General features: G+C 43.4%; 1 protein-coding gene across 3 annotated transcripts in view; it reads left to right on the top strand.

Annotated features, from left to right (window-relative positions):
* Positions 1-26,627, top strand: part of PCYT1B (phosphate cytidylyltransferase 1B, choline) — a 44,775-nt gene extending 18,148 nt beyond the window's left edge. For all 3 annotated transcript variants that reach the window (XM_074968312.1, XM_074968330.1, XM_074968321.1), the window contains exons 4-8: positions 1,601-1,752; positions 3,827-3,905; positions 12,280-12,422; positions 16,910-17,098; positions 22,872-26,627. In XM_074968312.1, coding sequence (XP_074824413.1) covers positions 1,601-1,752; positions 3,827-3,905; positions 12,280-12,422; positions 16,910-17,098; positions 22,872-23,084 — 776 coding nt within the window. In that variant the 3' untranslated portion in view covers positions 23,085-26,627. The remainder of the gene's footprint in view (positions 1-1,600; positions 1,753-3,826; positions 3,906-12,279; positions 12,423-16,909; positions 17,099-22,871) is intronic.
* Positions 26,628-26,925: the final 298 nt, after the last annotated feature.

The following is a 26,925-nucleotide window of genomic DNA, read 5'->3' as shown; positions in this document are numbered from 1 at the left end:
CGTGCTCTTCCAACTGACCCAGACAGAGTAGAGGGAAAACAGATGGGAATGCATAGGGGAGCTGCTCTTTGTCGGGGACCTTGTCTCAAATTGGGGAGGGAGCTATGAGGTGAAACCTGGCCCTATTAAAGTTAATGGAAAAATTTCCATTGAGTTCAGTGAGGCCAGCATTTCACCCACTGTTCTTTGAGTGTGGGAGCAAGCTTTCAACCATCTTCATCAGTTTCTCCGAATAATGTGCTGTCTCTTGGTGGGTGTGGAAAACTGTCAACCATCAATCCCCACATAAAATTTGCACTGCACCAAAGTCTGGTGTCACCTGTCTTACTGTGTGCATCTTGTTGTCATATTTCTTGTTGTGGAAACATTTATTTGGAGTTAAGATTTTTTTTTAAAGTAATTCACTAAACAGATCTTATAAATAACTTGCAAATCAATAGGCCCAGAAGAGTGTGGTAACCAGAAAGAAGCCCTTGGTGGCTGATGGGTGTGTACCATAGGTGGACAGGCACAATTAAAAGGAAATATTTTCTACAAATCAGAAATAAACTAAATATGCTACCTCCTGATAATCAGTAACATTGATAGAGCACGTCTCTTTTAGGAGAACCAGACCCTAAGGCGATTTACAGACTGTAAATAAAAATATATACATGGGGAGATATTTCCACTCACAATTGAAAATGCACTGACCTGTGGCACATTTGTTGCCAGCATACACCACAACTCTGTAATGGGAAGTGAGGCATCCCTTACCCATTTGAAAGTCTAGATGAGTATATAACTATTTGAGTTAGAATTTGGCCAGGACTCCAGTAATAAGGAACTCCTCCTGCTTATGTATAAGCGCCTTAAAATCTTTAATGATCATGGTAGTGAGAACCTCTATTTTACATCTTATTCAAAAAATGACACCTTCAGCAGAAGAGCATCCACTAGCACCACACTGGAGTGTTAGATCAGCGCTGATACAGAGGGGAGAGTGTCCAGCTGCTGAGTCATCAATAACCCTTCCTGCAGCAGTAATAAGATTTAGCATTTGTATAGTTCTTTACACCTTCAGAATGCTGCACAAACATTAACTAATCCACACAACAGCCCCGGGATATAGGCCATTTTTCCCAGCTTCTTAAAAACCAGGATTAGAATATAAAATTTCCTGAGTCCACATCCTATGCAACATTCCTCAAGAGCACACTGCCTCTTACAATCCCACAGCTGGGTTTTCCTCAGAGATTTCCTGTTTGAATACGGATCAGGCCCAACCTCACATGCTGTGAAATCTGCTGAACCCATAGCCCAGGCCCACTGCACTTGTTTGCTATTAATTTGTGCTGGTTTCAATGTAGCTGTCCAACAGTGATTTAGAGATGTGTAGGCAAATTTCTGGAACTTTGCAGAGCATTCCTCCTATTTAGCGTGCACTTCTGGTCTCTGTTCCAAAGACAGAAAGAGGCACATCTTTATTTGGGTTGAAAATGGAATGTAACTGAACAAACAACTTTAAAATAAGGATATTGATCAGAAACTTCTTACCGGCCAGATGCGCTAATTGTGCAAAGTTAACACAGAAATATTTTGCTGATTTTTCTTATGTCAGTTTGCAGTGATGATCTAACCCACAAGTTCAAAGGCTTCACTGTAATGAATGAAACCGAGCGGTATGAGGCACTCAGACACTGTCGCTATGTAGATGAAGTCATCAGAGATGCTCCATGGACGCTCACACCGGAGTTCCTAGAAAAACATAAGGTACCATTCTTCTCCAGACCCCTTCCCTTCCTTCTGTAAATTAACTGCTGGGAATACATAACAAGGATATGAGATTCTATTAGCTGGAATAAATTAAGTAATTCAATTCCTGACAGCCAATTATTACAAATCACCTGCCAGTTCTAAATCAGAAAACTTTCTGTTCTCTAGCTCTTTTTGATGTAAGTGGAAGTGGGCACGTATTCTGTTTTTGGAGACTGACTCAAAGTACCAGCGCGTCAATAATGCAAACTTAACTCATTGACCTGTGATAACAGGACACTCTTCTCAGATCTCCTGCCTTTTGGAGCTAAGAATACATCAGAGATTTATATCATGAGACTTTCCATGGGTTAGAAAGTGACTAAGGATTGAAAATACCCACAATTTGCCAGGTACTCCCATATTCAGAGGCATCCAGTTGTTATTTCATACAGTTAAAGTCTAACTCTTGAGGCTATACTATAAGTGAAGTGCATGTTATCTTCTTGATGCCATGGCAAGTGAGATCCACCAAATAAATACTAAGAACAGAGTTAGCATTTTTTAGGATTTGGATTAAAGCAATAGGACAAGAGATCATGGTGGTATCCCACATCTGGATTAATCAAGTGGATAATGATTAGATAATTTTTGTTAGCCTAACTGTAACAAATAAGAATACTCTTTTGTGTTAATGTTCAGGGGCAGATGTAAGGGACTATTCTAGCAACAAACTATATATGACCATGTCTACACTACAAAATTAAGTCAATCTAATTTATGTCAGCATACAGTAATTATACTGCTTGTGTGTATCGACACTTTGCTCCTTCTGTCAGCAGTGCGCATCCTCACCAGGAGCGCTGGCACCAATTGAACTGTCAGTGTGGGGCATTGTGGGACGGCTTCTGAAAGCTAGCAACTGTCAGTGTAAGCAATGCAATGTTTACACTGACACAGCATCAGCCTAACTACATCAACACTGACACGGAGGTGGAGCTATTAAGTCAGTATAGCAGGCGAGTTAGGTTGGCGAGAGCAAAATTTTAGCGTAGACACTCACAGAGTTGGGTCGATGTAAACTTTTCAGTGACCTAACTCTGTAAGGTAGACCAGGGCTCAGTCTCTCTTTAGGAAAAACCTGGGGCCCAGTTGTTCAGTGTGCGTGGGCTGATTTGCATAGGGGGATCCTCAGGTGGCATAGAGCTGCTGAAGAATCAATTGCAGCAGGGTCATCATTTGCTGTGGGGTAAGAGGGACAAGTGCTCTCCCCGACCTTGGTTTGACCTCCTCAAACTTTTCATAGCTCTTTGAGCTCCACTTTTGTTGTCCGTCCCCCCAGATTTTGCAGGATATAATACAATCACATATAATCTTCTAAACACTGACAGAACTTCGCCCCCTGCCTCTGAATTTTTCTGAAATGATGCCCCTGAACTGCTCCCACCGAATCAAAGGCAAATCTCCCAATGATTTGCCATCATCAGTCAAAAGTATGTACGTGTGCCACTGTCCTCTAATGGATAGAACTTCAGACCTGGTCAAGTGCATGTGAGTTTTTGTGCACCCTACTGACTGCCCTACAGTGTATATAAACCCAAATGCAGCTACAGCTCACTGGGCTTTACTTTAGCTCAAATGAAATAGTCCTTTGTAATGAATCTACAGTTTGATAGACAGTTTCTAGATAAACAAAACACATACATACAAATATGGAAAGCTGGGAATAGAAACCCTGCTCCTTCAGTTTTAAAAGTCAACTCTCTGCCCCTTGAGTTAAAGGAGATCTCCTGTAGGTGACAGTAGCAGCAGTAGGTCCCTTATCCTTTGTGCATAGAGAATGACATCACACACAAAGCAAGGGTATGTTATACCTGTGCTCTTGGAGCCAAAAGTCCTGAGTGCTACCATAATTCCACGTGGCGCGCTCTGTTGCAGCCCCAGCCCCTAGTGCAATGTTTTAAATAGTACCTTTCAGATGAGACTTTCAAAGGCAGGCAAACACAGTTCAGAAAAGAAACTGCCCTTCCAGAACCAATGCAGATTACCTGATGGCTGCGTCTGATTGTTTCTTCTTCTGTATCTTTTGCAGATTGATTTTGTAGCCCATGACGACATTCCATACTCCTCCGCTGGCTCGGACGATGTGTACAAGCACATAAAGGAAGCAGGTGAGGGCAATTTTCTGTTTTAACTCTCTCCATTTCAGCCTTTATTTAAAGCCCATCTATGTATTTTACAGCCGTGTAACCACACCTGCTGGAGGAGGGAAAACAGAGATAAATGCACATTCCTTTCTGGCCTGTCAACAAGTAAGTGCTGCTGACTTCAGCAGAAAGGTTCGCATCTTGAAACCACCGGTGATGCCGTGGGCTGGATAAACAAAAATAGGTTACAACTGTAACCTTCCGGAAGCCATTTGGTTTGGCGGTAAACATTCCTGCTTCGGTTACTGTTGTGATTTGTGATGGTTCGTAAGTAGTACTGAAATGCTGGAAAAGGAGTTTACTTCCCATGTACCTATAGTACCATGGCCAAAATTAAGTCACCTGTTTTCCCTAGGCTAAGGTGCAGCTCTATTCTGACCCACAAGTGTGACTCCTATTATGGGGAAAATGTACAGTTAGCAATTAAAAATCATTAGGACCAGATACGCATTTACACCAAGGATCCTGTTACATGACTCTGGCACTGCAAGAGGGCCTTAAAGGAGTTTAATGTGGCCTTAGGATAAGTGAGAAAGAAGCTCATTCATGTCTGTCTTTGAGTGTGAGCCCCTTTCACATTCCTTCTCCAACCATAGTGCAGCTCAAACATATAAAATAGAAAGGAACCTTAATTTTAAATGAAGCAAATAGGAACTGTTCTTGCCACAGAGAGAGCAGGCTTGATTCTCCACTGCCTTGCACCATTTACATTTGCGGGTGTAAAACACATTGCTGGTGTAAATGGGTGGATTAATCTGATCTGATGACACTGTTTAGCCGCTTTGCACAGGCGTAAGGCAATAAAGAATCAAGCCCTGCCTCTTCCTCAGTGTCCATGGTAACAACTGAGACCAGCTGAGCATAGCTTTCATTCCTGGGGTGTGAGGACAGGTGTCTAGGTGTTCTCAGTGCAGAGTCCCACGGTGTGGAATTTGCTCTCTCCCTTGGTCCATCAGGGACTCAGTTTGGTGGCCTTAATGAATTCTGTCAGGGCATGTTGTAATTGATCAGGGTTTGGTAGCTGTCTCCCACCGGGATAAACTAAATCAGTGTGCCCGCCAATTGTCCTGGCCATATCCGGTCCTGGACTACACTGTTCTCTTTGGGGCATGCTGGCCATCTCCAGGGCCACTGGTGGTTGTGCCATTGCAGTCCCCACCCCTCCAAAGGCCGACTTTTCACCACCAGGGCCTTGCAGCCATAACCCAATATTAAATCAAGGCCACTGCAGAATATAGTATTTGCTAATCTTGTTTTCCTTTTCCTGTTTCTTGTTAACTGTTTAGTTTATGACAGATAGCTAATGAGTGAGTATGGATTTGTATGTGTATGCTGTTAAAAGTATACAATACATTACACAATGATATTATAGGCAGAACCGGTAGCACCACCTACTATGAAGGTTGCCGGACACTTCCCATTATAAGACCATGGTTTTGGTTGCTTTATAACTTTGTCAAACTGTAATCATTTGGGCTGAAGCTTTCCATGCTAAGGTATCCACCTCAGGCTGAATTTTTTGAAACATTTCAGCCAAAACAGTTTGGCCTTCTCCAAGAAAAAGGCGAGGGAAATACACGTTGTTTTACCCATGTTAATAAATTCTGGTGACCGTTTCTTTGAGAGGCTCTTGTGCCTCTATACTTTGGAGCAGAGACTTGAAATTCGACAAGCTGGGCAGCCTAGAAGCCTGGATTGCTGAGCAACTGGGAGCTGGGGCGCCCAGGCTCTCAGCTCCCTGTCATTCCACCACACGGGCTGCTGAGGAGCCAGCAGGAGAGGTGGCAGGAAACCAGAAAGGTTCCAAAATCTGCCTGGCAGGAAGGCTTCTGTTGGAAACTTGCCTGGTTTCTGGCAGAATTTCATAGGAATTGAACTATCTCCACTGAACAAGAGATCTGAATTAAGATTGAAAAGACGACCTTAATTCTGGCATTTCCTAACTTTTGAGTGCTTGACTTTGTAACCTCAATACTGTTCTTTTTGCATAGTTTTGGTGAGCGTAGCATATACAAACACAATGGGTCAGGTTTTCAGAAGACCTCAGATCCCATTCAGGCATCTAAATGTCTAGCTGGATTTTCAAAAGTGCTGAACACTGAAGCTACTAAGAGCAAGTTGAGCTCTTTTGAAAATCTGACCAATGTGCAGCATGGGCAAAGTTCCCATTGCTGTAGGAATGCCAACTTTTATACAAACCCCGAGTTCATTTTATTTCCCAGCAGTTTTCCCTCTCCTTTTCTTTAGCAAAAAGATAATTAAATATATTTCAAAAACTGTTTATTTCTATAGTACTCAGCACCATAGTATCTAATAAGTACCCAGGTAAACTAGATCTGCATTGGGAGGTCCATATTGGACTGCCTCTACCCGGGGTATGTTCATCCATAGAATCTGCCATGGAAAATAGGCAGAAAAGGCCCCAATTTCTATTACAAAAATCAGTAAGGAGAAAAAAACAAATGCATAAAGAAGGCTTGAAAATTGTATCATAAAGCAACAAAAATAAAAGACACAAACCCATTTTCCCCCCTTCTCATGCCACCTTGAAGTGAGACAATTGACAGAATATTCCATCTGCCATTCTAAATGAATGTTATCATGATAGGATATTGCTCTTTTTCTCCATCCTACATCTATTTTAAAAAAATCAATCCTTTAAATGCCTTGCTGGCTTCTGTTACTGTTGTGATGCTCGCTGACTCACTAGATCTGCTGAGTCTGCTCTCTTGCACCTATGTCTCCTCCATGTCAGACAAGTGATTTGCCGTGTGATCTGTGGCTTCAGAGGCAGTGGATCCAGTCCAACTCTGAAGTGAATGGGACTCTTTGTATTTGTCTTTAATGGGAGATGGATTGGGCCCTGTCATAAATATAAAGGGAAGGGTAACCACCTTTCTGTATACAGTGCTATAAAATCCCTCCTGGCCAGAGGCAAAATCCTTTCACCTGTACAGGGTTAAGAAGCTAAGGTAGCCCTGCTGGCACCTGACCCAAAATGGCCAATGAGGGGACAAGATTCTTTCAAATCTGGAGGGGGGAGAACAAAGGGTTTGCGCTGTCTGTGTGATGCTTTTGCCGGGAACAGATCAGGAATGCAGACTTACAACTCCTATAAAGTTAGTAAGTAATCTAGCTAGAAAATGTGTAAGATTTTCTTTTGTTTAATGGCTTGTAAAATAAGCTGTGCTGGAGGGATTGTATATTCCTGTTTTTGAGTCTTTTTGTAACTTAAGGTTTTGCCTAGAGGGATTCTCCATGTTTTGAATCTGATGACCCTGTAAGGTATTTACCATCCTGATTTTACAGAGGTGATTCTTTTACCTTTTCTTTAATTAAAATTCTTCTGTTAAGAACCTGATTGATTTTTCATTGTTCTTAAGATCCAAGGGTTTGGGTCTGTGTTCACCTGTACAAATTGGTGAGGATTCTTATCAAGCCTTCCCCAGGAAAGGGGGTGTAGGGCTTGGGGGGATATTTTGGGGGAAGACGTCTCCAAGTGGTCTCTTTCTCTGTTCTTTGTTTAAAACGCTTGGTGGTGGCAGCATACTGTTCAAGGACAAGGAAAAGTTTGTACCTTGGGGAAGTTTTTAACCGAAGCTGGTAAGAATAAGCTTAGGGGGTCTTTCATGCAGGTCCCCACATCTGTACCCTAGAGTTCAGAGTGGGGAAGGAAACTTGACAGGCCCTGTGACAAAAATTTAAACCATTGTGATGTCAAAAGCCTCTTTATCGTGAGCAGCTATCATAACACAATGAACACTGCAGAAGAGGGAAGCAATTAAACCTTCCTCCCACAGCTCTCTGGAGCAGACTGCTTCAGGCATGTGAGACTTTTCCCTCTTCCCAGCCTACATCAATGTGTGCACTCTAGAATTTCCTAGGGCCTCAGAATCTACTATCCGGTAATTTGCAAGTGTTAAGTGAAACGCTCACTGTGTTTGGTAACTATTACCTTGTAGTGAGCTAAAAGCATGAGCCTGTACGATTGAGCTAAAGTGCCAGGCTGTCAAACTGGGTGCTGTAACAGACTCACAACCTCTGAGGATTGGGAACAGAGGAGAACACACAATATGCAGTGACCAATAGGTTAATTATGTGTTGATTCCTTGAGGAATTCACATTGTCAAAAATGAACAGATTAAGAGCATATTAGTCAAACATTACAGTATCATTACTAATCAGTCTTTGGCAAGCGCTGACAGTGAGGGCTAATCTAGCAATTCTCAGGCTGCTGCATGGAGCCAACACTTACTTCTCCATTACTGTAAAACAAAGGTGTGACACAGTTCTGACAAGTAATTGTAACTTTATTTCTTCACTTAAGTCACATAACCTAGGTCAGGTTTCAAAGGCCAGTCCCCATCACAAAGGGTTACTGGTACAATTGCAAACTGCACTCTTCCCCTATGACCTCAGTTAGCTTTCTCAGGTACATTTGGTTAAAAAGGGAGCAGAAAAAGCCTTTACAATTTTTTTAATGGCCATTATTTGTAACTGGAATCAGTGCTGTGTCCATAGGTTTCCCAGGAACGCCACCTCTCCTGCTCCTATGGCCAGCCCAGCTTGCAGATTTCATTTTACATTAAAATCTCACGTTGGCTCTGGCTGAGGGGTTTCACTAGATAATTGAAGTAAGCAGATGTGTGTTTGGGATCTCTGAAGGGATGGAGGGAGATGGAATCTGTTCCCCAAGACTGTGGAGCATCATGGCTGAGTGAAGAGAGCACTGGACTGGGGTCTATTCCAAGAGCTACTAGCGGCCTGGTGTGTGGCAAGTCATTTCATTGCACTGTGCCTCAGTTCCCACATGTGATGCCTACCTCCTTTGTAAAATGCTTTGAGATCTCCCTAGGTGATATCCTTGGCCACCATATGAAAACATTATTACTGCAGTCAGTCCTTCTGGCCTGGGGGATTTGGTCAATGAACCTGCATAGTTGTGAACCTAGTCACGTCTCACTTTCCTTAGCCCCACAACCCCTTTCTCATTGCCATGTAGAGAGCTGTTGGGGAACAGTGCTGTGTATGGGGATTGTATAGCCCTTTACATAGGTTCTTCATGGTCTGCCCCTCCCATGTTTTCTGCAGCAAATTAGGTCTTCAACACCATGGAAAGGAGGCTAGGTTTGGCGCTGAAGAACAATAGCATTAGAACAGGTGAGGGGAATAGAAGAAAAGGAGACAACCAGATTTAATAGATGAGGAGAACCTTAATAGAAACTGACTGTATAGCTTTAAAGCAACTATGCAGTGGGCTCAGAAAATCCTTAATTTTTTTTAATTGATGATTGATAGAAATGCAATAGATCAGAAAGTTGTATTGAACCATGCTTAATTTTATTTTTCAGTTTTGCAAGGTTGTCTGTCCTACATATGCCCCAGACAGTCAGTAATGTGACTTGTTTAGCTAGTAACAATGAAGACCATTCAGTAAATGACTAACCAGCATCAATTTCCCATTTTAAGAAAAGTATGGGCTGATTCTCCTTTCCCGTCCACGCTTATCCTCTGTGAATCTCTGTTGGATGTTTTGCACTTGATTCTTGCACCAAACCACCTTGGACAGCAGTAGAAGGTTCACACACAAAATGAATATGGGACAGGTAACAGAGATTAACAGCAGGTAAAAGCTGGTCAGAAGGGTGATTCTTGATCTCCTATTGTAAAGATAGCTTTGTTTAAGACTATAAAAAAATTTCAACTTTGTAGCAACCTGCATGGAACTTGGAAGGAGGAACACAGGTTACAGGAGGGAGGGTTTGGAGGAGGTGCCAAGAAGTCAGTCTGTGTGCACATGGCTAGAATGCTAGCTGCAGATGCAGCATGTCTGCAGATAGTTCCCTTAATAAAGAGTCATTTTCATTCTAGAAACATAAGCATTGCTTTCCTACCAATATTACATGCCAGGGTCTGTTTGTGAAACCTGACTAAAAATGTGGTTTAAGCTAAATCAATTGGAAGCCAGTATTTTTTCAGGCATGCTCTTAGCTCTAACCTGTGCTTAGATATGTTTTACTGCTTCCCATAATAGCTTCCTTAGCAACTGCTGCAATTCTGAAAGGCATGCTAGGGAGAATATTGTGACAATGATTAAAACTGTTTAGCAGAATATTAATTAGAATATAGAGGGGGGAAATGATTCATCATTAAATCATGAGAGGTTGTTGCCTCTTGATTCCCTCCCTGAACCCTGTGAAATTGGGCTAACAATGCTTATTTATCTCTGTGATGAAGTGGGAATGTTCTTAATGTTTTCTCTGAATACCGCGTGGGTGCCTCAGTTTCCCCTATGCAGTTCTTAAGCATCTAGGTGGTGGGATAAGGGTGTGTGATTGTTGCAGAGCCCTAGAGGGCCAGTGTGATGGTGTATGCACAGAGAATGGCCGACACCCTGTCTTCTGGCAACTGATGGCCTGGGCCCCTCCTCTGCAATAGTGCCAACTGAAGGTGTTGGAGAACAAAGAGATCAGGTGGCCTCCTGGCCCGGGAAAGAGATAAAGGTGAGAGGAGGGATGGGAGAGTTTCAGTTTGGAGCTGGCTGGGGAAATGGAGGGGGGCCCAGATGGGGCTCTGGCCTCCCTGCCCCTCAAGACAGACTGACTGAGGGGTCCTGGTTCCTGTACCTACAAGCTCTGTTTTGGACTGTGTTCCTGTCATCTAATAAACCTTCTGTTTTACTGGCTGGCTGAGAGTCACGTCTGACTGCGAAATTAGGGTGCAGGAGCCCCGCCTGTGTGGACTCGCTGTGGGAAGTGCATGGTCTGGAAGGGGATGCTGAATGCTCTGAGGTCAGACTCAGGAAGGTCGAAGCTGTGTAAGCTTCTTGCCCTGGAGACAGTCTGCTCACAGAGAGGAGGCTCCCCCAGAGTCCTGACTGGCTTCGTATGGAGTAGTTCCAGAGCATTGCCCAGTGACTCCGTGACAACCTCACAAAGGCATTGTGAGGATTAATTACTTAATATTTGTACAATCCTTTAAGACGTTAAGTAGTAAGTACTATTATTTCACAAGACTATTTCCAATCCAGCCTCACAACTCTGTATCACCTGCACTTTCCTATATAAACTGTTAAAGCAAATGGTTGGATCTGGAGCTTTATTTGGCTTGTTTGGACACGGTTACTCTATTGGCCCTCAAAGTGGGTGCCCTTTGCATTTCTATCTGGCCTACATAAGTCTGGGCCAGACAATGCCCTGAGGTTCTCCTCCCTTTATTATTTAATATTTTACATATCCTTCCATCTCTATGACACTCTGAGTTGAAGGTGGGAGAACAGTGTTTTCTCAGTATAACGCCTCTCAGGGCTGTGAATCATTCACCAACAGTGCCTTTAAACTGCTCTCCCTTCCAAGTGGAAGCATGAAACCTGAGCTCCGCTGGCCCAAGACTCATGTAGTGGGTGGCCTAACCTCCGTCTCCATTACCTACTTAGGTCATTACTAGGGCTGTCAATTAATCGCAGTTAACTCACACTGAACTATCAAAGCCATTACTCTTTTTCCAGGTTGACCAGTAGAATTATTTTATTCAAACTAGTTTGCCCATCCCTAGATGAGAGCTTGGAATGCTTAACACAGTCATCTCTACTTCATAAGGCAGACACTGGCTCTAGGAGTTGAGTTTTCATCTTTGCATGGTGTGCATTATTTCACTCAATGCTGTACAGAAGATGTATTCACATTTACTGCTAATATTGCTTCTGGCTCTGGCTTTATTTAACAGCATGCATGGGCTAGTCTTAATGGCAAACAGTTAAAAACTAGTCAAATATTTAGAGGAAATAAGCTAGTAATAATAATAAGTAGCCCTCTTCACCACCCCGGTTGTACTTCCTCTTCCTGTGAAAGAGTACAAGCAAACAACACTTCCTTTGTACTACCCCTTCAGTGTAATGGAGAATCTCTGCTATATGAGAGAATCAAAGAGCTCAAGGGAATGAGAATAGCAATAGAGAAGAACAATTTGTCCATCTTCAGTCTAAAGATCTTATAATGCCACAGACAGCCAACTAAACCTCACAATAACACTGGATGCTGGCAAATATTATCCAAGTTTTACAGGCTGAAAAAATGAAGCACAAGGCAACTAAATGACTTCTCCAAGGTCATACAGGAAACCAGTGGCAGACCCAGGATTAGAACACATGAGTGAAATCCTGGGCCCATTGAAATTAATGGCAAAACTCCCATTAGCTTCAGAATTTCACTGCATATCTCTCAGCTCCCAGTTACCCACCTTATCCACAGGAGCATTCATGCTAAAACGTGCATCCCTGCCTAAATGCTGTGATGTCTCGTCATGTCATTCATCTCTCTTTGCTTTCCACTTTCACCAGGAATGTTTGTACCAACACAGAGAACTGAAGGTATCTCAACATCAGACATCATTACTAGAATTGTACGAGACTATGATGTCTATGCCCGACGCAACCTCCAAAGAGGATATACCGCCAAAGAGCTGAATGTTAGTTTTATAAATGTAAGTAAGCACATCTTCTCTTCTCCCTCTTCTGATAGGGTTTCCATTAGAAGCCCAACCTTGGAGTAGGGGTTAAGATACACTAATTTTCCTCTTGTGCCTTTGACATGGGAGATGGAACAGAGCAGGAGTTGGTTAAAACTAACTGGGAAAAATGAACATTGGTGGGCTTGAGATTTATTTTTAAGGAGTCCTGGCAAGTATCAGTTTCAAATATACCACTTGGCATAGTTCTTGGAAACTGTAGCTCTTTAAGTAAAGCCAATACTCCCAATTTCCCGTTGTGTTTCTGAACTACTGCATACTTCTCATGGAGCTGCTGATAATTTAATAACACTGCCGCTAAAAAAAGCTTCCAATCATGTAAGGAAGACAGTCACAGTCTCTCCAAAAAGCAGCCTGCAGTTTGACTTTGTTTCCTTATTGTTGCTGTGATGTGGCCAAATGCCAGAGATCAGAAGGAAAAGGCGTGGAAAGCACAAGTGTCTGCAATCAATTTTCTTCCTCTGCAAAGCAATTACATTGAAGAAAAGAAAAAAAAAGATGTTAAAGTAAGCTTAAAGGGTCCAGTGTAAGCCCAGGGGGTGAAAAAGGAAATCTATGGTGAGCCACTGTTTTGACAGATTTTGCAGAAGTCAGAGAGCAGTGTGTCAAGTCATATAACATGTGACACAAAACCTAAGCAGAACGGAATGAATTAGAGAGCTAATCTGAAAGCTCAGAGGTTGCTGAGGATTGCTCTGGAGGATGCAGTATTTCAAATTAAGCAGCGTCTAATGACAGAACTCTCTGTACTGTCCAGGAAAAGGGTAAAGATGCGAAGGAAACATAAGTTTTCCTTCCGCCATTTTCTCTTTCAAGTCTTAGCAGCATAGCCCCGGGAAAGTGACAATGCTGAAAAGCTCGTCTGCACTGTGCCATATTACAAAAGGACATTGTGAATGACTACAGCTAGTTAATGAGAAAAAAATTTTAAAGGAAGGACAGTGCATCACAAAATGTACTTCTCCTGTTTATTTGCCATGTGCAGGATAGTTGTATTTATTTCATTAGCCCTCACTTTAGCACTTTGCTAAACAGAAATGCTTAAGCAGATGTCTAGCCAATTTTGAAAAAAATGAGTAAAAAGTATTGTCAAGTCTTACACCTTGCCAATTTTTGTGGGATTGCAATTATATTTTCCTACTTTTTCTTTAATAATCTATCCCCCCCTTTTGCTGTGTCAAAGAGCCATATGAGCAACAGGGGAAACTGTAAATAAAATGCTATCAGGTCACAAAGTAGGCAAGGGGGAGGAAAGATTTTTCTCCCTCCAAATGTTCATTTACAGTAATCTGAAGTGTTACTTGTTCCAACAGCAAACAAACTTATTTCAGACAGACATGTAATTTTGAAGAGTGCCCCCTTAAATATTTTCTAAGCAATGAGGACAGACTGTGTGTGTGGGATTAGACCCTGGGACTTGCAATGGGAGTTAGGCACCTATCTTGATTAGGCACTTTGGTAAGTCCCACTCAGTGGTTAATTTGTATCAGGGCTTGCCAGGGCTGAGCCCCGGCATCTCTTGGCTTGGTGGTTCATAGCCCCAGCACCTCTGGGCTTGCCGCGTCAATAAAAAGTAAAAAAAAACTGCTTGAGCCCTGGCACCTCTTTCATTACAAATTAAGCACTGGTCCCACCAAAGGCCTGTCTGTCTCTTTAGGCACCTAAGTACCTTTGTAAATCTGGCCCTTTCTCAAGCCAAGGAATGACAGGCTGAGTGGCACAATTCTCCCATACTTGAGACAGAATAAATCAGACAGTCTATAGATTTTTTTTGTAACATGCACCTCTCAGCTGGAGTTGGAAACACAGACATAGGCATTTTCTTGGTCTTTGTTTCATATTTCATTTCATTTCGGAGCACTGGCTCTTATATTTCCCACCTGGAAATGGCACATCATGAAGGGGCTCACTAATTTAATTCAGGCGGTGACTCAAGATTTATCGGTCATTCCAATTTAGGAGGATCCTTGGGATCCTTAGATTTTCCCTCTGAACCTTCATTCTCAGTCCAGGTCTACTGTACTGCTAGTTTCTATGTTCATGTTTGAGGTGGGAATGGGGGCATCTTATGTATCCTTCTTTTAGACCTAGAGGCTTCCCCATATTTTCCCTGCTGTAACTATCCACGCAGGAGGATCAATACTGCAGCCATCATTCAGACAGAGGAACACTGGGTGTGAATTTGCTTTGGAGCTCATCAAATCTGTTTCTTAACTGGTCAGAGGGTATTACTGTTGCATAGCACATGCGGCATTTCTTCACCCCACTTCTAGAGACTCAGGCTATGGCTACACTAGCGCTTTTGTCAGTCAGGGGGTGTGAAAAAACACACCCCCTTACCAACATAAGTTACAGCGACAGGAGCGCCGGTGTGGTCAGCAGTGTGTCGGTGGGCGACGCTCTCCTGCCAATATAGCTACTGCTGCTCATTGGGGGTGGTTTAATTATGCCTACGGGAGAGCTCTCTCAGGCTTGCAAAGAGCAGCTACATGGATGACCTTAGAGCTGTGTCACTGCAAGGTCTGTAGCATAGACCTAGCCTAATGCGTTCTGAAGTCCCTGCTGGCCTAGGGTTACACTAGTTTAACAGGAGACGCTCTGCTCTTCTCCAAGGGCTTCTAGTGTTTCAAAACAAATAAAAGGGACCAGTAGACAATCAAAATGCTGGCGTTCCTAAATTAAGGCTTGGTTGCTTATGTAACTGTGGGGTTTGGGGTGGTGGGGTTATCCTGATTTAGCCACTTTGGCTAGCCCTACCAAGCTGAAAAACAAATGCTCCTGTGTCCTTTTGAATTTCTGTGTCAGCAACAGCTTGGAGGTGCTAATATTTTGAGTTTAAGATAAAATGCAATTGCTAGTGCCATTAAATGTTTAACATAAAAATGACTTAGTAAAAGCATGGGCCTATGTTAGAACTTGTAAACTTTGAAGCACACGTCAACTCTGAAAGTAGCTCTAAAATGGCATTGTAGAGCTCCTTTTTCATTGTCCCATGGTGCTGATTTTTAAAAGTTCAAGTGCACAAGTGTGTGGGTGGGTGTGTGGGGTGTGTGCACATGCGTCTAATTTGTGTACTTACCATAACTGCCTGCTCAAATTGGATATTTAAGCATGCAGATAACTAACAAGCTGCACCAGAAGCACAAAACTAATTTGCATCTGCAATGTGGGAATTGTGCATGTAAATCAGGTGTGTGAATGCTCACATATTTTGGTGTATGCATTTGCATGGCCACATGTGAAAAATCAAGACTTCAATGACTCCATATCATATCTGATTAATTAACAGGTTTACAAAAAGTTTTCTGAATGCCAACCCTGAAAACTCAAACTGGAAGCTGGAAGTCAAGCTGCGTATTTTCTGGCTTGTTCTTCCTCACAACTAATAAAGATTCTGCAACTGGACTTCAACAATTCTACTGATGATGCTTGAGCTGGAATAAAATCCATCTCACACTCACCTAACTGCAATGCTAACAAGACCAGCAAGAAAAATATGACTGGCTATACATAGGAAGTAGATTCTCTTGAGTCATAAGATGCCAAATTTACACTCCCACTTCTTCAACCAAAGCTGCACTTTTATAGGTTAAGCTGCCACAGTCGAGCTAAAGAACATTTGTCTTAGAGGAAAATTAATTAGTTAATTACTGTGTAATCCAGATTTACTCAAATTCCAGTTAACTGAAGTTCCCAGGCCGCCAAAAGTTGGTTGTGAACTGACTGAAGCTCTGCTCCTACAGAGCTCATAAGATCTCCAGAGACAGAGCTTCAGAGCCTTTAAGCTCTGCATGACTGGCTGTGCTTCTGAGGAGTTTAGAAGCTTTTCAAGACTAAAGCTTTGAATCTGAGGCACTTAGCAGCGCTGAGAGCCCATTCTTTTTCTCGTCCGATGAGCTGAGCAGATCTCTGAACATTGATTCTTTCCCTACACTCCTCAACTGTTTGGTCAGCTAGCCTTCTGGCCTAGACACACCTCTCAGGTATAACCAGGGGACCGCTGATTATCCAAAGCCACAATCATGAAGATTCTCTTCTGTTTTGAAGAGATCTCTTCACAGGAGATACCTTGGACTGGGATAGCATCAGGGCTGCAAGCCAGTATTGGGATGCACTGGCAAGAGAGTGTGGGGAAATTTGCATGTTGCCTGCTACAGGTCTGGGTATTAGTTCTTTACTTGCACGAATACTAAATTGACATTATTTTTAAAGAACACCCTATTTTAATATATCTAGAACTCTGCTTTTCTACTGGGGAACATAATACATGATAAGCACTAAATGATAAATATTTTCAGAACATCCATACATTTACATATTAAAATATTACACGATAGTAGTCAGAAAAAGCCCTGTGTATTTAAGCACAAATAACAAGCTTTCTTCTTTCCCCAAACCCACTTGATAATTTTTTTGTCTGTCCACACATACTTTTCAAACAGGAAAAGAAATATCGCTTTCAGAACCAAGTAGACAAAATGAAAGAAAAGGTGAAAAATGTAGAGGAAAAATCAAAAGAATTTGTTAATAAGGTGGAAGAGAAGAGCCATGACCTCATTCAGAAATGGGAAGAGAAGTCCAGAGAGTTCATTGGCAACTTTTTAGAGCTGTTTGGACCCGACGGAGCTTGGGTAGGTACTTCATTCCAGGAATTCTGTCTGCCTTTGATTTATTCTTAACACAGACCCATAGCAAGTGCTTTTGCTGCAGTCTTTGTTTCGAAAGCCAATCTAGCAGGTCAGTGCCAATTCCACTCATTTCATCCCACAACATGTACTAGAACCACAGTGCAGACATCTCCCACTTCCAGTGTCCTTTTCAGGCCAATTTCTGCGTTCGCATTTTTAAAAGGCACTACCAACATTATGTAGTGCCCAAGTACGTTACCGTGTAAGACTGCATTAGGTATTACTGTGTATTAACAGATACGTTGTACATTTATACACAGAGGCCTATTTCCCCCTCCCTCCCGCATCATCAATAAACAGGAGTTATGCACCTATATCAGGGAAAGCTTATACTCCAGAAAATGGCAATAAAGAGGCAGGGAAACATTAAAAATCTGAATTTGACAATATTTTAAAATAGCATAATGAATATAAAAATGGTCATGTTGTAGTCAGGTGTAAATTTATACTGAGAAATTATTTCAGTTCCTAATAATCAGACTCATAGGGATGCCTGCAGAGAGATACACATCTTAGGCCAGGCTTCAAGATGCACTTTTGTAAGTCACTTCTTTTTGTGAACAATTGACCCAGCCACTTTCATCCAGAGATCTCATGGAGCTTCCCAAAGGTGGTCATAGGATTATTTACAGTTCTCGTTTTACAGCTGGGGAGACTGAAGCACAGAGGGGTTAACTGAGTCACACAAAATTGCACCTCTGGGCCTACCCTTTCCTTCATTCCCCACGTTTGTTACTCTAATTTAGTGTGTCATGTCTAAAACTGGACTGTAAGCTGTTCAGAACAGAGAGTGTGTCTTATTTGTTAGGTAGAGTGCCTAAAGCCAGGTCTCCACTACAAACTTTTGCCAACATAGCTCTGTTGGTCAGGGGTGTGAAGAGATGTGAGCTGACCGGTGCAGCTGTGCCAGCAAAAGCCCCTAGTGCAGAAGCAGTTATACCAGCAAGCATGTGCTTTTGCCAATATAGTTTATTTCATGTGGCTGGAATAAGCATTACTGGCAAAACTGCTTTGCTAAGATAAGCGGCATCTGCACTATACTAGGCCATGCTCTGAGTCATTGGCTGAGCTAGGAATAGAGGCTAGGGTCTTGACTCAGTTCCCTGCTCTAAGCACTAGAAAAAATACCATTGAGAAATATTTTATCTTCAACATTAGATATTTTTATAGACTGAAATTCCTTAGTGAAAAGCAGTCGGCTAAAACTCCTGCTAAAGAATATTTGTTGGCCTCTGATTTAGGATGGCAGATGCAGAGTAGGAAACCAGATGTAATTTTATGCAGACACATTTGCAGAGCAAAGTCCCATAAAAGCGTCTGGTAAAGAGTGAAATCAGAGCTGGCACTGTTCTAAGGAAAGCTTTAGTGACAGTGAACTGAGGTGTTTTCAGAAATCATCTTCAGCCTGGCAACTGGAAATTGGTTGTTTTTTTTAATAATGATAACTTGTTATTAGTGTCAAAACTGTTATTAACATTAATTTGCCACATCATTGTTAGTTAGATGCTGCTTTGAATGTTGACATTAAAAGTCCAGGAATAGTTATAGGCATGTTATATTCCTAGATCAGTAATTTGCATTCCATTAATAGGCTATTATTATAATTACTATTTGTGAAATAATACACTTTGTGCTGGCATCCCTTTTCTAAAAGATAAACTAAGGGCTGGGCAACCCACTTAAAATCATATATAATTTCTAGAAAAGGTTAAAATGCTGTTTTTCAAAATTGCAAAGGATGGATAAAATTCATTTGAGAATTTGTTCACCAAGATAGTTTTATACACAGTTTATTTCCTTCAGATAGTCCCACAGGTGCTGTGATACAATAATAGTGAATGTGATATAAAACTCTAGGAAAAGAGCCAGACCAAAAGCGGTCTTGCAATCTCACACTTGTATAGTGCAGTACAACGTAAAGCAGATAATGATCAAGTTCCCTGCGCAAACCTGCTGGCGGTGTGAGTATAACATCCTCTGGTGCTCTGGGCTGAACTATTTGAAGAAAGATGTTCAAAAAGGTCCATGTTTTTAAAAAATAAAAATGGTTACAAAAGTCCCTCAGAAATAGAGCAACATTATAGGAAACTAGTTTAAAGAGCAACCTGCTCAGTTCCCCAACCGGGACATCTCAGCTTTTGGAGAGCAATCCTGATCATTGTTGGAAATATGTTTGACTGGCCAGAGCCTGAAGTCAGTCATATGTGGGCTTCAGGGTCCAGATTGAAAGTATATTGTGCACTAAATGCGGGATCCTGGATTTTGATTAGACTGACCGTAAACTGTGGCAGTATGACCCCACTGAAACGTCCATAGTGTATTGTAGAATCAGAAGCTCAAATAGCAGCAGTTGCAGACCTTCAGAGGGAGTTTTCCAATGCTTAGGTTCTTTACCTGGTCACTTTTATTTTGTAAAGAAAATGAGACTTCCATACACAGTAAATGCAACTTTTGCACAGCCCCATAGAACTTCCTAAACCCAACAAAGACTTTTGCACCAATACTTTACAGAGCCAGACCACATCACTTTCCTCTCTTAACCCTCCACACTAAAACCCCTCATTGGGACTGCTACTGCAACTGATTGGGATGCTGCTACAGGCTTGGGATCTTTGCCAGCATTGATTACATTCTGACAGCACTGGACTAGTCACACTATTAACCCTTTCCTGCCCAAACCGGTCCTCTACTTAGCAGGCTGGAAGCTACTGCAAAGAGCAAGAACTTTCTGCTAGCCCAGGAGATTTACAAAGCATTGAATAGTTCAAACCTAGAGAGTAGGACAGGAGTAGAGACACATGGCCATGGGCGTGGGAGGGATACCAACCTGAATTTGTGCTGAAGTTGAATTTACTGAGGTTGTATCCTCTTCTGCCATTTGGTTTTGCAGCTGAAGGCAGAGTGTGACATTAAGTTGATAATAGCTAGTTAATTTTTAGAGTTCTATGCAAATAGAAGATAAAATATAAGGTTGGTGTGGGGGCTCTGGAGTTAATTGAGATTTGTTATTCTAGTTTGGTACTTCACTCCCTGGGCCAGTAGCAGCCAGGAGCGTGGTGGAAGAAACTAGCTTAGTCCCCAGAAGTCAGAAGGGCCTTCCATTCATTTCAGCAATGCCTCTCGCTGCTGTTGTAGTAGATCTGATGAGCTCCAAAGGGAGCCATCCAACCTTCTTGGCCAGAAGGAAGGTCGCCACAGCACAAGATCTTGATGACTTGGGGGAAAAAATCAAATTGAGAAAAATCATGGAATTCTTGGGTCCTCCAAGAGGAAAAGAGAAGCAGAAAATACTCAGCAAGCTGTATGTTCAGAACATTGCACGGCACACTAGCTACTTATGGTTTTTGAAATCATACTAATTGTTATAGTATGTGAGCACCTCATACACATTCATAGATTTATCCTTCTCATAGCCCTATGACTGGTCTAATAGAAAAGTATTGCTATCCCTGATCGAGAATAGAGCCATAGCCTGACTGAGCAATTTACATAACCACACAAGATGTCTGGGCACAGCTGAAATAGATGATCTCCTGTATTCCAGTACTTCAGCCATGAGGCCATGCATGGCACTAGAAACATATGATGTGCCATATTAGAGCAGGTCATTCATTCATCTAACCCTTATTCTGCCTCCAGCACTGGCAAGTACCACATATTTCAAAGGAAAGTTAAAATAAAAAACAAATCATAACACACCTTGCCAGTTATTCCTCTTTAGAGCAAGGGAAAATGAAATCCAACCCAAGGTTTTTGTTACGATTTCTGGCCTGTATTTGTATGGGTTATGTGTGTTGTGGTTAGATGTGTTGATCCAGCTGGTATTCGACAGGCACAGAATTGGAACTCTAGCACTGAGCAGGAGGGGGACACATCTCCATCTTCCGTGCAGCAGTGGAAGCTAGCCATGAGAGGGTGGGGCAGGATTCATCTGGAGATTATTGTCCAGCTCTGACCAGGAGAAGTTCTGGCAGCAAAAAGGGCTCAGAGTTTAGACAGAGGGAAAACCAGCTTCATGAGACAAAAGGTGACGCAAAAGCTTAACACTGCCAGATGAAGTTGCAGCTAGTTGGCAGAGAGCACGTCACGCAGTTTTGTTGGACAAGAGCTGGCTGACAAGGCCTTGCCTTGCTGTGCAGAACTATTAGCTAGAAAGCGTGCTTCTTATTTTGCGTGGAAATACTCTGGAGGAGGAAGCCTTGGGGCAAAAACTTAAGGTGTGCTTTTAAATCATGTTAGTTAAACTGGTGTCAAAGGCTGTGTGGACACACTTATTTTGGCTTAAACTAGGCTTATTTAGGTTCGTTAGCCAAAAATAAGAGTTTGCAGCAGTTTAGCAGGTTCGTGGTGCAACTTTTGCATGTAGATAAGGCCTTATTCTTTTCATTAGAACTCGGGCTGCAAGCGACCATTTGCTCTGTGCAGACTAAAAATATAGGGCATGTGCGAGCAAACACATTTTAACTAACCATCTTTTTAAACAATGGTATAAACAGGGTTTAACACCTTTCAAACCATGTTAGTGGGTTGTGGTCCAATCCTCGAAGGAAGCCCAGAAGGGGCCAAGGTTGTTAACATTGTTGTCAAAAGTGTCAACCCTGCCTATGCTGCTGTTTAGAAACATGTTAGTTACAATGTATTAGCTCACACACGGTCACACCTGAGCTACACTTTGCCCTGAACAAGAGCACAGTCCAGCTGCAAGCTGTTGAAAGAATTACCAATACAATTCAGTGACTCAGGCAGCAGTAAGAGCTCCACAAGAAGTAGTCCAGACAGCACCTTCCCCACTCCACCTTGAAGGTTAAGCTCCATGTCTCCTTTGTCACAAACTTAACAGTACATTGCTGCTCTCAAAAGTGACTACACCAAAATGTGGCATCTTGTTTTGCTCAAAAGATCTATTCCATGGGTGAAGTCAATGGAGAACTTCCTACTGACTTGAATAAGGTCAGGATTTCACCCCATACTTGTATCCAGAGTCATCTCCGCTGGCTACAACAACAAAGTGAAGGCCGGTTTGTGCACACATCACATAAGCGCAGTCCCATTGACTTCAGATGTGAATAACCAGGGCCGTCTCTAGGGAGGTGCGGGGCCTGGGGTGGAAGTGACTAATCCGTCACTTCTGGGACCAACCGTACCGGCTAATTGCACTGGCCCACATGGCCCCCCAAAGCGCGGGGCACGGAGTGGTTGCCCCGATTCGCCCCACCTAAGGGACAACTCTGTGAATAACCACCAGGTTGCCCAATCTGACTTTACATTTCTCTGACTGACTCCTGTTGGTACAGTGGAGCCAGCCCAGCTAAGCGAGAGTGAAACGGAGTCTGTTCTGGCTCACCCAGGAACCGAACAACTAACTAAATTCTGCCCTCAGCATCCCTGCAGAGATCTGCAGGATGTGTAGTGTAGCTGGAAAGCTCCCAGCAGCATTTTTGCATCCACACGAGTTTGCTGGGTACCCAAACCATTTGGCTTGTAAAGTGTGAGCATTTGCCTGGAATGCGTGAGAGGCAACACCACAGGGGACTCCAGGGTGCCATTTTGACTGGCCATATTTCAGAGCAGAAATGCATGTTAAGCCTCTCCCTTTCCTCAAGGTCAAAGAACCTCTCCCCTTATGCAGGTAACTATCCCCAACTGGCCTCCCAGCACCCAACCTCCCGATTGTTGTGCCTGACTCACACAGTCTCTTTTTCAAACTGCTTTTCAGAAACAGATGTTTCAGGAGCGAAGTGGCCGAATGCTCCAGGCCTTGTCGCCGAGGCAGAGCCCAACCAGCAGTCCAACGCGCGGCCGCTCTCCATCCCGCTCTCCGTCGCCGCCCTCCCCCTGGGTGTTCAATAAAGCCTCTCCCCCTTCTTCTCCGAAAGCGGCCTCAGCCTCCATCAGCAGCATGAGCGAAGGAGATGAGGATGAGAAGTAAAGAAAAATAAACAATAAAAAAAAAATAAAGATACCACCACTCATATAATCTGCAGGTGGCTGGGAGGAGAGGAGCTACATACAGCTGTTTCTGACAGAGGTGAGTGCACTGTAGGAAAAGGCATTGCAAGGAGAGTAGTGCATTGCAAGGGACGAGATCTCAGGAACAGCTCATCTCTGCCCCATGGGGGCTCAGACACACCCAGACAACCAACACACACATGACCTTGGAGTAAGTACCTGTCACTAGTCACCACTTGCTGCAGCTGCCAGGGCCAGACAAGAACCTCGGGGAATTTGCACTCAGGGGAATATTCAGCCCCTGAGCTAGGCTGAGTCAGCATGGGCACAGCAGCAGCACTGCGTGAAGAGATAATTGAGCCACTTCTGGACTCTGCATGTACCTTGGGTGACCCGACAATATTAGGGGCTTGCTCGTCTATAGGCATCTATACCTCCACCTTCGGAAAAAAAAATGTGTCCTGATTTTTCACACTTGCTCTCTGGTCACCCTACTAAACTTGAGTCCTGCCAGCGTGATGAGGTCTCTCGTCACAGCAGCAAAAAGCTTCTTTGTTACAGGAAATATGGGTTTTTTTCTTTCAAAATTAAAAAAGCCACCAAAAAACTAAACCAGGCCAGTGCAACGGGGATCTGGCCAGTCGGCACTGGAGATGCATTGAACAGATTGAGTTTAATGAATGTTTGCTGACCAGGCCTTTGTCAGGGCATGTGCAAAGGTGAATATAGTGTGAATCCAATTTGCTTTAGCAAATCTCACTCCTTGTTCCTAGTGCCTCAGAAGCCACCTGTTGTGTTCTGGTTTTCTTTGTGACATTGCTTTGAAGGTTGGACAGTGAATGTTCTAGCTGGGATTTCTTGTCTGGGGGGAAAATATTTTAAAGAATTGGGCTGTTTTAGTGATCACCTTAAGAATACACAGGAACCAAAGCCCCTCAGCCACACTTCTCCTGGGACTACCACACCTTTGGAGATGTCAGTTATCAACCGACTGTCTATGCAACAGCGTTTCTGCCCATTCCATGTATCAATCAGATCAATCTTAAAACTTTTGGCATATCTCTAAACAAGACAAAAGCATATACGCACTGTACGTTCTTTTACAGCTACGTATACAGTACATGCATGCACACACATGGATATGCATTCCCAGTCTGGGATCCAGTTAGCTTCCTGCTGGCAACTGCCTTTAATACATCCAAACATGGAGAGCCCAACTGGAAAATAATGAAACTTTATACATAGAATTGGATGCTGGTGTTTTCTCTCCTTCCCTCAGAGCATCCTCATATCCCTAACGGAACCACAAAGACATCAACTTTAAGAAATTTTCTCCTCCTTTTTACACGATCATGTTGACATCACCAGCCTCTCAGCTCAGCATGAGGTGAGACTTCCCTCATACTCCATCTACGCCAGATCAGCAGCCACTGGGAGGGGTGGCTGTTGGATTGTGTGACATACCGCTCTGTGGCTGGCTGAACTACCTCCCGTAAGACTCCCGCGTTTCTCCCAGCTTGGAAAATTAGATTAGAAACTGATCAGACAGCACTACAGAGAAATGACCTGCTCCATCTACCTCTACAGCAGGGGTCCCCAAACTGTGCAGCATGCCCCCCTAGGGGGCCAAGGAGGAACATTTGGGGGAGGCAGCCCTCACAAGGGCAGCGAGGGAGCACCACCCAGCTCCACACCCACCCCGCCCCTAGCTATGGTCCCAGCCTTGGCTCCCTTACTCATGTCCACGTCCCCCACTCCTGGCCCCAAGGGGGGGCACAAGGTAAAAAGTTTGGGGACCACTGCTCTAGAGGCTGCTGCACTGGACCTACCTATGTTCTTATGCTGGCATGTCAAGTGTTTCTCCATCCAGTCCACTGAGTGGTTTGGGCACCAAACCAGCAAGGCATACTAAACCTGCAATAAATTCCAATCTGCATCCTGCCCGGCTGCCAGAACAAGGAATGGCATGGACAACAGTAGCCAAAAGCCAACTGCTTCACTTGCTTCCTTCATGCTGCGAGCACATCACAGTGTGAAAGTTACTGTAGATTTTAGTATTCTTCATTTTGTTGGTTTCATGTACAACACAGCACCAGTGGGAAGGAGAGAGAGACAGGGGGATTAAAAAGGGTGAGATCAACCAGCAAAAGAAGAGGACTTTGCTCCAGCTCATGAAGAACAGACTAACAGTATCATTTCAGAGAGGCACCAAGAATAGGAGTTTGTGAAAAACAGGTGTTGGTGTGTAAATGTACAGTGTGTGTTCACGTATATCAAGGTCCTGGCAGCAGTTTACCCTCTGTCTGCATTCCCTTTCCCTGCAGAGTTAGAAATTATTGGTAATGAGCCCCACCCTCAGCAGTTTCCAGGTGGGCCACTGAAGGACTCTAGCACCAGGCCCCCAAGCCAGCCCCGTGTTTTCCCTCTAATAGCCAAGTATTCCGTTATCCACCCAGCAAGGCCTAGCTGATTGTTCATATGCAACCTCAGCCCAGCCCTTATCTGACTCTCTCTCCAGGAGAGACATCCTTGCTGAGTAACTGGTTTTCTGGAGACACCACCAGTCCCTTTACAGAGTTGCAACAACAGGCAGCTATCATGGTACCAGGGGCACTCACTGCTTCTTTCACTCGTGAGAATGACAAGAGGGCCACAGTGTTTGGCTGCTACCTGCCCTGTGAGAGAGGATAGTGTAATTAAAACCTTCCTGTTCACCTTAGGCAACCAGCTACTGCAATTTCATCCCTAGGGTGTGCTTGTTTGTTCTTCCGATTTCTCCACTCCTCAGTTTTTCCCATCACAAACCACCCCTTCACAGTGAGAACAGCCTGCTCTCTATGGTGCTGTTTATACCAAGAAGCCCTGTCCAAATGAGATTGAGGCTGTCAGGGTTGGTGGTTTTTTTGTTGTTCAAACAATGCCCTCTGTTCAGCAAAGTTTTGGAGGAAAATTAAACTGCTTGGCTAGGAATGGGAAACAGGACAGACACTCACCAGAATGACCTCATTTTAAGCTTAGCTATTGCTCCCAGAGTCACATGTGGTTTACTGAGTGACAAAGCCATATACCTGTACCAGACGTGTGGTCTGCGTTTGGGATAAGACTAAGCCCGAACGCCTGTTCTCTTAGTATGGATACCACCCTCCATGCGTATCTCCACCACGCACAGAGAAGACAGCCAACCTCCTTACCATCTCTGGACATACAGATGGTGATTTGCACTTTTTGGTCATCACTGGGTTTCATTTTTTATTTTTAACAAGTGTTGCTTTATTGTGTTCCTATTTATAAGCCCAAGCTCCATGGGGAAAATAAATTAAATACAACAGAGAGTGCAGGTTGCCTTCTTTATTTTACTACGGCTCTGCCAGAACGTTCTTTGGTAACATCAAGCCCATGTTCTAACACCAGTGGCTCCATTATGGACATCCCGTCTCTACAGCCACGATATTAAGTGAGCTGAAAAACAGCACAGCCAGCCATTCTGACTTGTCCAAACCCCTGCTGCTAAACTCATCCACCTCCCAATCGTCTCTCCTATTAGCTGCTTGCCAACCTTCCTCCTACTCTTAGCCTTGCAGTGTATGCCTTGTGTTTCCTTTACGCCAAGCACCTGCCTTTACCACCTTCAGACCCATTTCTTCCAGGAGTTTGTCCTGTGTGGCTGTCTTCAGTATTGCTTCCTCCCTCACCTGCACCGCTGTCCCATGTTTTGTCTTGTCCCAGATAGACTGTAAGCTCTTCAAGCAGGGAGCAGCCATCTCTTATATACTAGTTATATAATTAATTAAAGAGTAGAAAACAGGATTTTACTCTCTTTC

Source organism: Natator depressus, chromosome 1 (assembly GCF_965152275.1).
Source record: "Natator depressus isolate rNatDep1 chromosome 1, rNatDep2.hap1, whole genome shotgun sequence".
In the NCBI taxonomy this organism is placed as follows: Eukaryota; Metazoa; Chordata; order Testudines; family Cheloniidae; genus Natator; species Natator depressus.
This window is presented reverse-complemented; position numbering and strand designations above follow the sequence as displayed.